This window comes from Telmatherina bonti (genome assembly GCF_933228915.1).
Source record: "Telmatherina bonti genome assembly, chromosome: 24".
Taxonomy (NCBI): domain Eukaryota; kingdom Metazoa; phylum Chordata; class Actinopteri; order Atheriniformes; family Telmatherinidae; genus Telmatherina; species Telmatherina bonti.
Window position 1 is genome coordinate 10,512,015 of NC_136633.1, and position 18,624 is coordinate 10,530,638.

The 18,624-nt window shown below is 41.9% G+C and overlaps 1 protein-coding gene across 1 annotated transcript in view; it reads right to left on the minus strand.

Moving 5' to 3' along the window:
- The window catches only part of prkx (protein kinase X-linked), a 39,471-nt gene that overhangs the window by 11,801 nt on the left and 9,046 nt on the right, over nucleotides 1-18,624 (minus strand). Inside the window, exons 2-5 of the mRNA XM_079264034.1 lie at nucleotides 9,523-9,691; nucleotides 8,835-9,098; nucleotides 3,662-3,781; nucleotides 894-989 (exon numbers count right to left, since the gene is read on the minus strand). Coding sequence (XP_079120160.1) covers nucleotides 894-989; nucleotides 3,662-3,781; nucleotides 8,835-9,098; nucleotides 9,523-9,691 — 649 coding nt within the window. The remainder of the gene's footprint in view (nucleotides 1-893; nucleotides 990-3,661; nucleotides 3,782-8,834; nucleotides 9,099-9,522; nucleotides 9,692-18,624) is intronic.

The following is an 18,624-nucleotide window of genomic DNA, read 5'->3' on the forward strand; positions in this document are numbered from 1 at the left end:
ACATTTAGCAATAAGCTTAAAATAACATAATGTATTGACTCACCTGGCAACGCAAAAACGGGGTTCCTTTATAAGACGGCTTTGTGCATAAGATATGGGGCGATTGAGTTTTGCAATATGAACAGTGAGCCTTCACATAGATTTTCGTAAACATTGCTCCGCGACATATGATGTTATGAATGTATTTCTCTAAAGCATATCGCCGTCATTTCTGTCTGCTTCTCTCTGATTTTCCCAACTATGACTCCGGAAATTTGAATTGTTTTCTTCTGGAATAGTTTTAACCAAAGATGTTGAGAAATCTGTGGTTATTTTTTTTTGCAGTGGGAAAAATGGTGGAGTCAAAAGCTTGCCTGGCATAGCAACAGTAACCATGGGGGGTGGAGTTTAGCAAGGGGTCAGTTGTATACAATAATCATTAATACCTTCTCACATAGACATTCATATATATGTGGACATTAACAAAAGGAGTGAACTGATCTTTGATGAATATGTGAACACATCCTGCATGCATTCTGCACATGACTTGGGTGTTTTTTGACCTACTTTTATCTATTTTACAGTCTTGTTTTTGTCTTTTCAAAAGCATCTTGGAATAGTTTTTGGATATGTGTTAGATATGCTATGGATGCATCCGAAATGAATTTCTGGACACGTCTCGGATGTGTTTTGGACGTGCTAAAACCTGAGAGTGTGACACTTTAACCCACTAACCACATTGTGAATGGAGACTAAAGCGTCTGATCTTTGGCACTCGGTCAAACTTAAAACCAAACTGCCAGTCCCAAATGGGATTTACGTGGGAAAACTGAAGCTGTTCAAGGAAAAATGCTTGAATATATATATATATATAATTCAAGAAGTGTGTGTGTGTGTGTGTGTTTTTGTCTTACTTGACATAGAAATCCAGATGGCGTGGGAATTCCAGCTTTCCCGACAGAATCTTCTGATAAATGCCAAACGGATTGTCATCAAAGAAAGGCGGATACCTGTGGACAGAAAAAAAACCCGTCATGTCAGCTGGCTCCTCACACACACACACACACACACACACACACACACACACACACACACACACACACACACACACACGTCACGGTATGAAATCTCAACCTGAGCTCTGCTGCAGCCTGCATGATGTAAGGAGCAGGTAACACACTGAACAAACACATGGAGAAATCAGTGTTTACAGTGTTTATGATAACTGCTGCAGACCAAGCAGCTTTTCTGATGTGTGTGTGTGTGTGTGTGTGTGTGTGTGTGTGTGTGTGTGTGTGTGTGTGTGTGTGCCACCCACAGGCCCGATGCTGCTGCCCTCCACTGAATTCTTTCCCAGCTGTCCCGTTCTTCCCTGTGCTCCGGCCTGGACAAGTCATTACCCACAAATTACATAATGGGAGCAGCCTCTAAACACATTACACACGGAGCAGACAGGCGAATAATCGCAGCAGCTCGTCACACGCCGCCTGTGAAAAACTCAAAGAGTCTGTGGGGAAGGGGGGGTGCGCCTGGAATCCGACTGTGAACCGCAGACTCCGCTGGTGTGTGTGTGGGTGTGTATTTTTTCCCCTAAGTGATGCTATAACAGTTGAGGAATCAGTGCCAGTAAGTGTGTGACTGATTATTTAAAAGCGAAGATGGAGCATCAGAGGGGTCATGTGACCGTTTAGCACGCAGTGACGCCCTGAGGCCGAACTGTACCTGCTTCTGTTTCCTTTAAACCTGTTTTCTCACACAAACACAACAGTGTTGTCGCAGGATGAAGGTCCAGCAGCCTGAAGCGTCTGACCTGCATCACTTCCAGCAGCAGCCAGCAGGGGGCTCTCTGACACCCCTCCTCCAGGGCTTCACCGTAACAATTCATGTACCGGATGATAAAACCATTCAGTTTAACAGACTCAGGCTGTAATTACTGTTAATTGTTGCTAAACTAACTCCTTTTATCTCCACCATGTCCCCAACCAGCTCCTTGTTTACTTCTACACCAGTTCAGGGTTTTGGGGGCTGTAGTCAGAGGTCGGCACACCCTTCATGTCGGTTCCTGCCTATAAGCAGGACACCGATGAGTCGTTCAGACTTGTTTCAGACCTGTTTGGGGGTTTGGTTTTATTCTTGATTTGGTTGTGTTTTAAATTTATTTTGGGTGTGTTTTGTACCCGTTTTGGACTTTTTAGGACATTGGATGAATTTGGCCATTTTTGAGGCTTGTAAGATACATTTTGGGTTCATTTTTGGACACATTTGTACCTGTTTTGGACTTGTTTTTTGACAGACTTTGGGCCTGTTTCTGGATGTAGCTTGGACCTTTTTTAGGAACTGTTTTGGGGTTGTTTTTGGACACATTTTGAACCCAGTTTGGACTTGTTTTAGGACATAACTCAGGATGTGTTCTGGGTTGGTTGTTGGTTGCATTTGGCCATTCTTTCAGACTTGTAAAATACATTTTGGGTTCATTTTAGGACACATTTGTACCTGTTCTGAACTTGTGTTTTTACACACTTTGGGCCTGTTCCTGGATGTACCTTGGACTTTTTTTTTAGGAACTGTTTTGGGGTTGTTTTTGGACACATTTTGAACCCAGTTTGGACTTGTTTTGATTCATCTTGGATATATTTTTAGTCATGGTTTCAGTGCATTTTCTGGTGCATATAAGAATTATATTGGATGTGCTTTGGGAGTGTTTTAGGGGATGTTAAAACGTACTGTGGAAATGTTTGGAGCATATTTTGAATGCCTTTTGGGATGATTCTGAGAATTTTGTGGAATCTCTTTGCATGGGTTTGAAAGCATTTGGACTATAATAATAATTAAACCTCAGACTTGTTTCTCTGATGCAAGTCAGGACAAAAACTAGATACCTTCATAGAGAAACTGAAGTCAGGGAAGTATGCACACATCGACTGGTTTCCATTATGATGGGAAATCTGGCCCCGAAGGTGGGATTACGGGGTTGTGGAGGGGGTCGGGCGTCTGCTGCTACTCTCCTTTGGGAGCTCTGACCCTTCACACCTCTCAACTTGCTTTAGCCTCATAGCAGGATGGTTCAACACTTCTCAGAGACCTCTGACGGACGCCCTCTCAGTTCCGCGGTGGAAGAGATCTTATTCTGCTGACTGCTGCAGAGGAACGTTCAGGATCTTCAGAACTTCAAAGCTGCCCTGATGAATACCGGGAGAAGGTCACATTCCTTTCACATCTCAAAGCTTTCCTACCACGACGAAGGAGAAGGATCAGCACAGGTCACAGCTGACCTTTAAGCAGAGCTGGAGGAAGATGCTCTATGTCCACGTTACAGTATGTCACCAGAACAGACCCTCCAATCAGTTTTTTCTTTTGTGTTTCAGACATGAAATAAGTTAGAGATAAAAAATGATTAATAAAAGGTCGAACAACGATTAATGAGTCGCCCACTGAGCTGCGAAAGTTGATTTCAATCTTTTTCTCTGAAGCCGTTATTATTCACCGAGAGCATCGGAGTGAACCCGAGTTATTTCTGTCGGGGATCAGCATCATTGTTCTCCCCATTCACAGATTAATCTGTGGCAGCTCTGCGGCGAGGAAGAACTCTGAACAGATTTCCCTCTATGAGACAGAATTCCTCCTGCGGCTCTGGTGATGGACAGCGCCCCCTGCAGCTTGATGTGAGTGAAGAGATGCTTACCCAGCGAGCATTTCAAAGACCAGGATGCCCAGAGCCCACCAGTCCACCGCACGGCCGTGCCCTTTGCTCTGGATCACTTCGGGAGCCAGGTACTCCGGAGTTCCACACAGAGTCCAGGTCCTGAGACGACACACACATCGAGACACAGAATTACTGCTAAAAGCCGCGGAAACTCCCCTTCCTATAAGGTCTGTCTGCAGACTTCACCTTCTTCTGCCGTGTCCGGTTTTATAAACGTTCAGCCAAAATCTGCAGGAAGATGTGATGTTCGATTCAAAATGTTTGTTTCATTTTGGTCTGATTTAAAGGAATAAAACACACGTTGTCAAGGCCTTTTGACAATATTTTAATGTGATTTAATAAGTCACACGTTGTCAAGGCCTTTTGACAATATTTTAATGTGATTTAATAAGTCAAAAGGCCAGAAAAGGAACAAAAAAAAAAAAGCAGAATTAAGGTCTCCAGACTTCAAAGTCAGGATTTATGATGAATATTTGGTAAGGGTGGGAAAATCGAATAAAAAATTAAAAAAAAAAAAAAAAATCTGGATTTTTTAGACCAATTTTTTGCTTAAAAAAAAAAAAAAAAAAATTCTAAATAAATAAAAAATAATCCATTAAAAAATTTTAGTCATTTTTATTGTTTTTATTGATCTTTTTACTTGTCTTGTTGAACATTTTTGCAGCAGAATGAAGGTCTGGCTACTGGGTTGAAATGAAGTTTAATTCATTTATTTTGTTTTAATCTACAAAAATCATCATTTAAATCGAATGGGGACACAAGCGCATCGTCACAGCCCTAATATTTGGTGTTAGCAGGTTAGACTGTGGAGTCAGTTTGATATGATCATAAAATCATTTTATAAAGAGAAGAGGGATGTAATCTTTGTAGATTTTCTTTGTACAATTATTGTCGGTTTTATCATCACAAATATAAAGCATTAATTTCCCAGCAGCACAAACATGTTAAATCACGTGAAATTCTTCAAGCTTGAGATATTTCCATCTTTTGATCCCAAGATAAAAAAACAAAACAAACTAAAAACAAATTAAAATCCTCTTTAAAAACAATAAATCCTACATATGAGCTGGATTCCAGTCAGAGAGACGAGAGGAAAAGGCGACCGGACCTCCACCTGGAGAGAATTTAGAAACATCTAGCGAGCTCTGACCTCTAGCAGAGCAGCCGCTGTGTGACACAACAACACACACAGTACTGGGAAGTGGCGTTGCGCTGGTCTGCCTGTCACAGCATCTTTTATGAAAAGGGATGATATTAAGGATCTTTCATAATTAATTAATTGTGGTTTTTAATCTCAGATTAACGGAGAAATCCTAAACATGAAGTCTAAGATCTCCTCTGCAGTTCAGCAGAACTTTGTGTTTCAGTCCAAACAGCCTCAGACCATTTGTCTCCAATGGGATCAGTTTTCTGTAAGAACCCCCCCTTCACCCCCCTACCACACACACACACACACACACACACACACACACACACACACACACACACACTGCCAGCCACTGTTACCTGCTGATAACTGATCCATATTCTCTATAGTGTGTGTAAAGCGAGACGCTGCAGCTGCTTGCTGTGTAAATAGATCTGACCGGTTCTGTAGTACTACGGGGCGAGACGGGTGTGTGTGTGTGTGTGTGTGTGCGTGTGTCTGAAGAACCTGTGTGAGGAGGAAGAGGAGGTCAGGTGAAGCAGCAGATGGAATTCGCCTGACGATGACGAGCGCTCGGCCCCTTCATCGTCTGTCACCGGTACCACCTGGGTAATGACCTCTTTTGGACAGTTGCCATGGTTACAGTAATTTGTATGGAAATGACGACGGTCCCGGTGAAGGATGAGGAGGCTGCTGATGACACGGGGGACGAGGCATGGGGTTGGGGGGGGGGGGGGCGGGAGGAGGCGCAGCCACAGTGGAACTGAGACACGTGTTGATGCGTTTCATTGAGTGTTTGTGTGTGTGTGTGTGTGTGTGTGTGTGTGGGGGTCAGGTGCTGATGTGGGGGTCGGCCAGCAGGGGTCACTATGGCAACACATAAAGCTTTGAGATGAAGCGGCGCTCCATCCCGAGACAGAGCCCACCGTCTTCCTATAAGTGGGTCGCCTGAACATCAGAGGTATCTGCCCACCAGCCCCCATCTGTCCCCCCCCCCCCCCCCCCAAACCCAAACCCAAAAAAAATGTAATCCTACACCGTTATGCTTACATGTCAGCGTGGGTCGTTGCAGCTGCGGGGGAAACACTGCAACACCTCGGCTGCACTGCAGATATTAAAACCTGCATCTCTTTGTGATGAGGTGGGTGGATGGGATCGGTCTCCGTAGAGCTCTAACGACCACAGTTCGCCCTTCAGCGGCGTCTTCAGCTTCATCCCGAGGACGCTGAACTCAAACTGCTGGCCAGCGTCAGACTTTCCACAGTTTAATTAGAAAATCAAGTTATTAAAACTGAATCATGTCAGAGGATAAAAGGCCAAACAACGAGCCCAGATGTAAAGAGAAAAGTTGGGATGAGATATGCGAGTAGAAACGTCATGCGAAGGTTCATGAACCTCATCAGCCCATACTCCTAATGGAACGGAAACAACGCATCGGAGGATAAGACGGTTACTACATTTCTCGGCAAGTATGAGCTCAGTTTGACTCTGATAGCAGCAAAACGTCTGTAAGAAGTTGGAACAGGAGCGACAAAAGGCTGGAAAAGTAACTGGAGGAGCATCTGACAAGTAATTAGATTACCTGGCAACAGGTCAGTAACATGACTGGGTGTAAAAGCAGCATTTCAGAGAGGAAGTGTTCTTCTAATGAAAAGATGGACAGAGCTTCACAGATCAGAGACAAACTGATCTGTGAATGTTCTTCAGCATAATATTGTGAGTTTAGGGAATTAGAAGGAATCTCTGTATGCATGGGACAAGACTGAAGGTCAAAACTACCAGTAGATGCTGGTGATTTTGAGGTCCTAAAGCAGCACTGCATTAAAAGCAGACATGATTCTTCTGCTGGAAATCACTGCATTGAATCAGAAGACTTCCAGAAATCCCAGTCTGTGAACACAGTTCACCCTGAAATCCACAGGTTAAATCTCTATCATGCAAAGAAGAAGCCAGATGTGAGCAGGATCCGGAAACGCTGCCATCTTTTATGCATTAGTGCCGATGGCGTGGGCAGCTTCCACATCTGTGAAGCTCCATCAACGCTGAAACATCTGCTCCCGTCCAGTCAACGTCTCTTTCAGGGAAGACTTTGCAGATTTCAGCAAGACAATGCTGAACCACATCCTGCATCCATCACAGGAGAACTGGTCTGCCTGCAGTTTGGCCCTTCCACCAGTATAAAACATCTGGAGCTTCATGAGAGCAGAAACCCAGTAAAGCAGCTGGAATCCTGCATCAGACCAGAACGAGACAATATTCCTCTCCTACAACTCCAGCAACTGGTCTCCTCACGTCCCAGATGTTTACAGACAGATGTTAAAAGGAGGAGAGATGCTAACGATGCTAAACATCATCCTGGAACTACTTTTTACAGATGTGTCTATGACGATGCTTTACTGAGGCAGGAACACATCCAATCCATCCCAGGTGTAAAATACGGGGCAAATCCAACATTTTCTCTGTTGGATCCTGAAAGAATTGAAACTATTGAAGATCTGCGAGGGTTTGTGGATATCTTGGCCTGCTGGCTGGCTGGTTTAACTCTGGATTATAATCATGAGAAAGGTACTGAGGAATTAATCACAGAGCATTTTATCCACTGCGGTTAGTCCAAAATGCTGCTGCGCGTCTCTTAACAGGAACTAAAGAACAGAAGCACATCTCCCCTCGTCTTGCATCTTTGTTCCGGCTTCCTGTTGGTTTTAAGATTTTATTCTTTGTTTTTAAGGACTGGCCCATAAATACATGTCTGACCTCATTCAAATTTATTCTTCACCGCGCTCTGAGGTCAGAGGTCAGCGCCAGCTTATGGTCCCAAAGATGAGGCTTAAAACTCGGGGGGATGGGACCTTTTCTGTGGCTGAACCTAAACTGTGGAATGCCCTGACAACAAACCCCCCCCCTCTCCTCCCATGTCAAAACCGCCCCCACCCTGGAGTGTTTCACGTCTCGTCTTAAGACTTTTATTCTCTGGCTTTTAACACCACATGAGTTGTGTGGTCCTCTGTGTCTTTATTTATCTATTTATTTATTTTATTGTTATTATTATTATTATTATTATCATTATTATTATTATTATTATTATACTTTTTTATTATTATTATTGTTATTATTTTTTAAATTAAATTTTTTATTGTCTTTTACTTGTTTATCTATTTTATTTCTATTTTTTAAATTAAATTATGTATTGTCTTTTACCTGTTTATTTTATTTATATCTTTTTAATTAAATTATTTATTGTCTTTTACTTGTTTATTTTATTTCTATTTTTTAATTAAATTATTTATTGTCTTTTACCTGTTTATTTTATTTCTATTTTTTAAATTAAATTATGTATTGTCTTTTACCTGTTTATTTTATTTATATCTTTTTAATTAAATTTTTTATTGTCTTTTACCTGTTTATTTTATTTTTTTTTAATTAAATTATTTATTGTTTTTTTTTTTTACCTGTTTATTGGAACTGCTTTTAAGTTTATTACTTTGTATTTATTGATATTTTAGTATTGTAACATTGTTTCTGTTTTAATCTGTGCAGCACTGTTTACATTTATAAAATGTGCTATATAAATAAAGTGGATTGGATTGAAGGTACGACTCTCCAAATCCAATCAGAAACAGCAGATTTTACTGTATTTTGCCTACAAATGACCAAAAGTCCTCCGTATGCCTGCATATCAGGTCAGATTTGCCAAACAGGGGAAACTGATGGAAACTTCTACGACCTCCGTGTTGGAGCTTCCCATCACCTGAACTCCGTCCGATCTCACGAGATGTGGCATCTGTTGAACAATCAGACGGAGGCAACCTGGAGCAGCTGCTGCAGGTTTGGCTACAGGTGAGCGAAGCCCATAAATCACCCTCAGATGTCCCTTTGGAGCTTTTCAGACAAGCTCCTGCAGGTTTCTCCCAGCTGGGAGTCTGGTGGCATCCTGCGAGCTGAGAGCTCAAAGTGTCGATGATGAGGAGGAAAGTGGCGGGTTAAAGTAAAAATAAACTGGATCACCTGTCAGAGAGCTTCTTAGCAAAGCCAAAGTCGGTGAGCCGGATATGCCCCTCGCTGTCCAGCAGGATGTTCTCGGGCTTCAGGTCTCTGTATACTATTTCTTTAGAATGGAGGTACTCGATGGCACATACAATCTCCGAGGTATAGAAGAGGCCGGCAGAGTTGCTGAATCTCCCGCGGCTCCGCAGGTAGCTGAACAGCTCGCCGCCCGGCACATAGTCCATCAGCATGTAGAGGAAACGCTCGTCGTGGTGAGTCCAGAAGCTGCCAGATAGAAAAAAACCATACAAGGTTGAACACGCGGTTAGTTTAGCCTTCAAAGGCGTCTTCTGGAGGGCTTGAAGTGTTAAAGTGCTGTCTGATGTGATGTGAGGGATGCGTGGATGGAGGAGAACGCTGCACCTGTCAGCTGGAGGGCAGCTCGGAGGAAAACTAACAGCAGAGAAGCGCAGCTGATGAAGAGGCAGGAGCCGCTGGATGCTGGCCACAAACACTGCTGACTCAGATCTTATACTTCAAAAAAAAGTGTTGTGAAACCTCACTGAACGGGACTACATGCTCTCCAGGACCAAATAAAACATGCAGGAAAGGCTGCTTGTGATAAAACACATCAGGTCTACCAGTCTCCATAGGACATTGACCTCTCCACCCTGACTGTTTGAGAGTGGGACTGTTGGAGTGGACTCACAGCCGGATCAGGAACGGGTGGTTGACCTCTGTTAGAACCTCCTTCTCGTTGTGGACATGCTGCTCCTGCTTCAGTCGGATCACGTCTGAGATCTTCATCTGCTTCAGGGCGAAGAAGGCCTTTGACTTCTTGTCTTTGACCAGGAAGACTCGGCCAAACGTCCCGGTGCCTGAGGAGGGAAAGAAGACGGAGAAGGGGTGAGGATGGGAGCGCCAGACTGCTAGACTTATATATCAGACTTGTGCACATATTAACATCACATTTGTCAGAATTGGCAGCTCCAGACCGAATTTACATCAGACGACATTTCATTCACCCTCGGCCTGGGCGATATGACGATATATATCGTTTGGACGCTAGAAAATGTCGATCGTTTCATTTGAGGCTCTACGCCACAATAAGGTGCTTTACTGCAGTATTTCACATCAAGATGTGCTTTATGGCATGCTGAAATATTTAAACAAACATGGAGGAAGACGGTAGCAGACGTGTTTCAGAGCAGGATAATTCACTAAAGGATGACCAGCCGACCCAAACCGATGAGCTTGTTCATGAAAGAGGGGAAATTTGGTTGCAGTTTGGATATAAAAAGACCGAAGTGGAACCGACAACAGACTGGCTCACAGTCCCAACAACGGACTCCGACACAACTAACTAATTTTATCCCCTGCGCAGGAATTCGGACAAAGAATACAGAGTCAACGACCAAAGCAGGGTCAAGTGGTGACGAAAGTTCTCATAATAAAGTCCAGACGCAAACGCTGTAACAAGTATTTACCCGTGAAACTCTATACAGCCATAGTTCCCCCAGATGGAAGGACATCACTGCTGCTGTTGCCTAGCACATCAAACACATTACTGATGACTGAGACAAAATTACACGAACAATTTTATATCGTTACGTATATCATTATTGGGATATAAAATGAGTTATATTGGAATATGACATTTTGCTTCATATTGCCCAGGTCTAATTCATCCTGTAAGTTTCTGCCATTTCTTCTTCCTGGAAATGAGCAGTTTGAGTCTAATGAACTGATGCAACAAACAGCGGCGGCTAGAAAAACCTCAGGAGGTCTGAATGTTTCAGGAGTTTAACCAGCTGCATCAGCTGCTGGTGTTACCGACATGCAGAAAGACAAGCAGGCAACAGCAGGCACCATGGAGGGAAAGGTTGCTCTCAATACGTAGGACACCCACCATACATGCATTGCAGGTCAGAAACAGGTAGGTATAAATTAGATGTTAAAGAAGTTCTACAGCTGACAGCTCTCAACTCCATCATGGACGTATAAGCAGATGTCAATGTAAAATGTATTCATAGACCACATTTTAAAAACAGCCAGCACTCTCCTAAGTGCTGTAAATAATACAGCACTAAGCACGCACAAAGATAAGAATACTGATAATAAATACACAAGGTAAAAGCACACAATAAGGATTAACATTACATCAACAAAAAAAGCTATAAAAGAACCCTCTAAGAACCTTGACATGAATCCTGTAGCTCAGTGTTTTTTAACCTTTTCTGAGCCGGGGTACATTAATTACATTGAAACAATCACCGCAAACTGAAAATGCTGAAAAATGAAACTCTTGTAGCCTATATTACCAATATGAAGCTTTTTTTGACGAAATATTTTTAACAAGATATTTTCCCATGACACATTTGACAATCTCTTAATGTGCAGTAGCGTGCCACGGCACAGTGGTAGAAAAACACTGCTGTAGCTTACTGGAAGCCAATGCAAAGACACCAGGAAAGGAGAAATATGTTTATATTTCTGTGAGCCTGACAGCAAACGTGCCGTTTCTTATTGAACCAACTGCAAACCATGGATCGCGGTCAGACCCAGACCACAGTATAGGGACCTGCATTAGTCCAAACGACGCAAAATTCATGGCATGGACCACACAATTCAGATGAGTTTGGAGAAAATAGGGCTTAACTTTATTAAGGAGGTGCCCGAGAAAAAAATCCACTTTTAATCCTGTGGTGTGGAGAGCTAGATAAAAGAAGAGGATCCGAGAGCTGAGGATGAACGAGTTCAGAAAGATTTGAAAAAGTGAGATTGTGGAGATCTTCGAAGGTCAAGGCAGAGGGAGTCTGCTTTCTCATCCAATGTGAAGAAACCCAACATATAAGCCCTACAATACCAGCAGCAGCCCACACACACTCAGCCCCAGTCATTGGAGACAATTCCAGAGCAGAAGAGAGTCCAACCTCTCTCAAGGAGACTGGTTCCAGAGCCCAAATTGTGTGTTGAAGGGAGTCCAAACATATCTAGCCCAAACCTGGGGATCTCATGTGCCAGCTCAGGCTGTATCCCTGTCAGATATGTGACATTCCACGTCCATACAGCCTGCTTTGTAGCTGAGGATTGGACTGTAGAAGCCCCTTGCTTTGGTCAACAGGTTCACACTGAGCGCCAAAGCCCCTACCTCCAGCTGGTGAGTGCACAAGAAAGGTAAACCACGTTGCCTTTTCAGACTGTGTCTGACCTGGTGACCCACATGTGGACACGGCAGGATGGAAATCCAAAGCTATTGTTATTTATAAGAAGTCTTTTTGAACTTCTCATGTCTATTCCTATCCTAGGCGGTGCTAGTCTTGGTTCACCCTGCCAGGGGGATAAAGACCCCCACAACTTAGCTCCTGGGATTATCAAGATACTCTATCATGATTAGGTGGTGACTTTAGTAGGGGTAAACAAGCAAACAGTGTCAATATATTTAGTAAAACAGGAACCGAGAGGAAGTACATAAACTATGAAGAGGAGGATCTCCAGGTCGGAGCCCTGAGGAACACCACAAGTGACCGCAGAAGGTTGTGACTGAACGTTTTTGAGTGCACCCACATAAGTATGATGAACCCCAAGTAGAGCATTAGTAAAAGTCAGTCAGATGTCTTATCGCTTGACTGTATATCTCTCTTTTTATCCTCTCCAACTGCAATAAAGTCTTACATTTCTTTGATAAACCAGCCATGGTGTGCATTCAAAACAGCCAATCTGTTGATATCCAGTTGCTGGTGTTGTTGCCATAAAGTGAAATGCTACTTAAAAATGTTAAAGCGTCAAGAAAAGAAAAGTTCTGAAGTCTATGTAAACATTAAGTGTCACTTTATCATCAAAACCAGACGAAAACACATATTCATGTCAGAAAATTATCGTTCCATATCAATGAAATCGGTCAGTAGAAAAAGTTTAACAAGCAGCATCACAAACAGTTTTGCTTTGAACAAAGAACCAGAACTGGCCAGTAAAAACAAACCCTTGGGGTTTCATGATACCAGTGTGATCAGATAACTATGACTTTTCAAAGCATTGTAACAGAAAACTGGGTCACCTGGAGCGCTGATGTCAACTTCACTGGGAAATGCTGATCCGCCAGTTTTTGATTGTTTTTTTTTTTTTCTTTTTCTTTATGGTAAACTGACCATGGAAAACCAGAGATATGGTTTTCATTTCATGTTGATGACTTATTAAAACCAATCAAAAGTTTGGAAAGACTTAACCATTAAATTTGAATGGGCAGGTTTGTCCAATGTGTAAACATTTATTTGATATTATTTACAAATATCAGAGTGTAAAATGGGATCAAATGGGGATGAATTTCTTTTATGCTTTTTTTTTTTTTTTTTGCCATTTTGTGACGGAAACAAGTAGTTGAACCAGCTTATACAACAAAAAATATGCCTTGAATTTTGTTTTTTGTATTTTTGGGTCCAATATATTAAGTAGAAAAATAATGATCAGATCATTTTGGTAAAATTGTACACTGAAATGGTGAATACTTTTTATGTGGTAAATAAAAAGCTTTCAAAAGCAGACAGAATAGGATCTGAAAGCCTTTAGGTCTATTTATGTTCAACACAGAAGACGGATACGCAGACGGACGAGCAAAAAGTACAAATAGCCAGTCATTAATTATTAATCAGCAGAAGACCAACATAAGATCATGTTATCAATACACAGAAGAGTAATGTATAGTAATGAATACATACATACATAAATAATGACCTGCAAAAAAAAAAAAAGATGGAAATGTTTGTCTGAAAACTTGAAATTATATTCTTTTTTTTAAACCTTTCCGCCCTACGAACCAGCTGTAAACATCCTGTATTTCCCTTTTATTTAAATGGTAGCTTTGCCAATCAGTAGCTTTGTCAACAACAACTGATTGTTTTTCCCCCTATGGATCTTCTTCAGGACAGCCTGCAGCTGCAGCTCGAACACAAGAGGAGAGTTTGATGCACACCGCTCTCATTTTCTGGCAACATTTCTCAGCTGGTACATTCTCAGCACGATGCTTCTCCGCAAACAGATCCAGATTTTTAACATTTCTACCGCTGCATTACATTGAATTTCTTCAGCTTTTTTTGGACAACTTAACTTCTGTTTACTTTTCAGCCATTGCTGAACTCCAGGGGAGATTTAAGCCTAATCTGAGGTCAAAATACCTTCAACTCTCATCTAGTTTTTCCTGTTTATTTTGGCTCAGGCACACATGAAAGCTCTTAAACTGGTGGAGATAATGGTGGAGATCACACACACATTTCAGCAAATTTCATAAATATTCCACATTTTAAATTGATTCCAGTTTAAATGTTAAATTCATGCAGGTAGCAGAGGCTCCTAAATAACAGGTATGAGACTTTTTTTTTCCTCTATGCCCCAGACTCAGCTGGTTTAACACCTACCTGCAAAGCACCGTGTGACACTTTACTTTCAGCTTAGTCTCCATCTGTCGTTGCAGGCTGTTGAGCAATTTGTTTTATTCATGTCAGTGACATGAAGTGTTAAAAACACCGTCTCCTGATCCAGTTGAGCTCCCTCCTCCACTTCCACTTTTACTTTTAAAAGAGACTCCATGGAGACGGGTTGGGTAACTGCGCTGTTATGCTCGTACAGAGAAATAACGAGACGGAGCGATCACACTGTGAGTGGTCTCGGGTCATAGTGGGACGGCGATGCAGCAAGAGTGGGCCGTAATGGCTGGAAATTTAGCTTGAGCAGGGTGGGAAACGTGCCCTCCAGAGGCAGAATGACTACAATTTGTGTGGCCTCGTGTCGCCCCTGATTTCATGTTGTTTTCTGTCTGAAGACGAGGAGAAGCGTTTGGCATTTCTTTCCCGCTGCGAGGGAGACAATCAATGTCTGATAACAACACGTGATATAACAGCCACTCTAAGTCACACAAACATGCTGGATGTCGTTCTTGTCTCTTCCAGCCACAACGAACCATTGTCTTAAGCCGACTGCTGTTGCCACAGCAACAAAGAAACAGCATAACACCATTGCAGTCAGGTGAACGGCTCGTATCTATGGTTCAAGCAGGAAAAACCAAGACACTTTAGTCAAACAGAAACACTAAAGACTCTTTCCCTACCAGCACACGGCTTCAACACCATGCTAATCCAACCCAACTTTATATATAAAGCCATTTAAAACAGCTACAGTTGGAAAAATGGGATATACATAATCACCTAAAGCAACACAAGAGGATAAAACAATTAAAAAGGAGATAAATAATGCAACTAACTAACTGGTCATTGCTTCTAAACCAGTGAGTGCTCAACGATGGGACAGAAGACCGGTCCTTCCACCTTTCCACACCCACTGTCATGGTATTCATCACAGACCTGCTTCTTTGCCATTTCCAGATCAGCAACAAAGGAAACTGACAGAAAGACTGAACCCTGTAATGACCAGCTGACTCCAAAGACTAGACCACTGCAGGTCATATTTATCACTGGAAACCAGCTCACCTCAATGGGAATTTTCCAAATTCCTGACCTTAGCGACCATTTTTTTCGTACTGAACCCCTCCAGCATTGCATATGGGTCGTGGATGTTCTGCGGGTCTTTTAGGCCACAGCAGCATGCGACAGCAGCAAATAAATCTAATGGTGAAAGAGACTTGTCTCGGGATTTTAATGACAATTAACCAACAGCAGGCAGATAAAGACTTTTAGCTGTGTTGTTCCAGGCAGAAAATCCCTCTTCATCAGGCAAAATGGTCTGAAAATTGGATTTTTATTGAGTTTATAAGCTCAGAGCATTCTCCTAAGATTACAGTATGAAAGCTGCTGCATGCCGTCCAACCTAACAAATAAAAACACTCAGCTCTGTTGCCTGAAAGTGCTTTAATATTTAAATATATATTATTGACTGTGATTGTTCATGGAGTATTTCTTGCTTGTCTTGGAAATAAATCTAAATGTAAACATACTTTTGTTAAATTGTTTTAGACAACTTTCTTACATAATTAAATAGTAGCAATTATAACAACCTGACGAGACTTAAAGCATGAGGAGATGTAAAAGTAAAGCTTTGATCACTCTGTTTCCATGAAGCTTGGTCTCAACTCATAAAAATGTGGGATATTTACGATGTAGATGCTCTGAATTTTACATAAAATATAAATATGGAAACTTTTTCTTGTAAAGTGTTGGATTACACAAGGTACCTACATGTAGTTTGAGTTCAGTTGTTTAATCAGAGAACAACTTTAATGTATTATTATAGTTTCTATGTCCCTTTTGCCACCTGAATTATCTGGATTGTTTTCATGATGATTGATTCTAAATTGATCTCTGTAATATTGGGTGTTTTCCTTTCTCAGTATAGTTTTGTTTTATTTGTCTTTTTTTCTGGTTGTGAGATGGAAAAACAAACAAAACAAATAACAAACAAAGAAAATTTGATTGTCTGAGTTTAAAATTTCTCAGATAACGATGGTCCAATGACATTTTCTACTGTCAGATATTAATTCCACTACCTGGGATTTAGGAATCTGCTGATCCCAAGCATTGATCTGGTACCTGTATTATTATACTAAGGTCTATAAAATGTATTACTGAAATAAATTGAAGGTATAATAGATTTTGTATGATGTGTAAAGTTACTATCATTCAATGGAAGAACATAGGTTTAACTATAAATCATCAATTGTTGTTGATTCCTTTTCGGCTTGTCCTTTTAAAGGGATCGCCACAGCGAATATTTGCACGTTTTACACCCAATTAGGACTAGAACCTCAGCAGGACTCAAACCACTGACCGCCAGCTCACAAGACAAGCAGCTCCAACACCTGAGCCACTGCTACCCCCTATAAATCTTCAAATAACATATGAAAACATTAGTTGATAAATCAAAGAATTTCTATACAAAAAGAAAAAAAAAATCTTTGGACACACGTGAATATTTTCTATGACAGAAAGAGGCTGGTCATCCAGGACAATAAATTCTAAAAACTTTGTTATTACAGTGGCTTTCAGGCTTTTGTTGTACAGAAAATACCCATCCTGATCCCCTTTCTTTTACCAGGACAGCCAAGTATTTTCAATGCCCATACTGGTAATGGCCTAACTCTAGTTGAAGTGCCTCTGGGCAAGACACTAAGGCACAAAGTGACAGGTTTCCAGTCCCTATTATCCAGGATGCACTCTCACCTGATGATTACTGCCATAAGTTCCAGCTTGCCTGCGATGCTGTAACTAACCGTGACTGCAAAATGAGCTAAACTCTGCATTGCCTCTGATTGGAATGTTGCGTGTCGCGCGACAGAGGAAAAAGAAAAGCATATGACTTTCTTTTGGCCTGTAGTTTTATAATCAGGATACAAAAGACCAAGAATAGGGTGAAAAGTACCACTGTTAAAGCCATGCTACTTCAAACAACTGATGCTTGCAAGTACAGGTACTAATACAAGTATCAGACACAGATTTGTCCAGGATTCTGTGGCTCTTTGCGCCGAATCTGACATCCAGTCAGCGAAGCTACCAAAGCTGTGTCCTTCTCTGGTGAAACACAGCTAAGTGAATCAGTCATTTTCTGAACAGCTTGTTCCAATTAAGGGTCATGGGGAAGCTGGAACCTATCCCAGCAATCACTGGGTGAGAGGCAGGGTAGGTCCTGGACAGGTCCCCAGTCTATCACAGTGCCACACAGAGAGACAAACAACCATTCACACTTAGGGGTGTGTATCGAGGCCGGCTTTAGGCAGGGGCAAGAGGGGGCAATGCCCCCTCAAACAAATACTTTGCCCCCTCAAATCAAATCCGCCAAAACTGCACAAACTACCTAAACTCTCTCCCTCTGTACAACTCTGCCGGTTGTACAGCATTGCATTGCCTGACCCCCTCCTTCTACCCTAGTGAACAACCAATCAGCATTTAGTATGCAAATGAGTTGACAAGCAGCCTGATTGGTGGGTGTCAGGTTTCTCCCCTCGCTGAGGCGCTGCAGCGGTAAAATGATAGCAAAGTGAAGCTCTGTTAAATACCTCGTAGCGATTTACATCGTGAGATAGGCTACTTAATAACTAATCAACAATAAATACAGTAGTATATACCATCTATATGTTGTGTCAACAGGTTATTGTTGCTTTTTTAAGTGTGTTAGCCTGTCAGTGGGAGCATTACTCCATCACACATGAACGCTGGATGCGTGGTGTGTCTGCTCATGGGCGTCGCCTGGCCTGGGTATTCCCGGCTCGAGCCCCGACCATTTCTCATCAAGCCCCGAATGATTTTTCAGCCCAGAAGAAATAAGTCTACATTAACTCAGCCGCCTTATGACATTAAATAAGGTAGTTTTTTAATTTCCTGACTTCAGTGAATGCAACACAGGTACAACAATGTGACCAATCAGAGAAGAAGTTTACAGAAGTGGGGACACCTCCGTGTTTTATTGGCTGATAGCCCGGAGTTTTATCACTAATCTGAACTCCGCTGTTATTTTGAATTAGAGCGGACATCTTCAGCGGTTCAAATACACATCAGATGATTTATTTTTTTAAAGAGGAGAATCAACTCTTGGCTACCAGTAGACAGCCAGGCTCTGGGTCAACATATGAAGTAGGTAAACAAACTACTCATTTTAATTAGTATGTCCTCAAAGTGACATGAACATGAATCAGATCATTCCTGACAGTATTGATACTTCCAAGGTTAAGCTAGTTATGCTAAATCATTAGCCTGGTATTTGTCTGTTTCATACATTTGCTTTAAATCCAGTTGGGAAATGTGGGTGAGACCGGATTTCCCAAAACCACTAAGGAGGAGGTGCTGCTGTGAGTGGGCATGTGCGCTTGTGC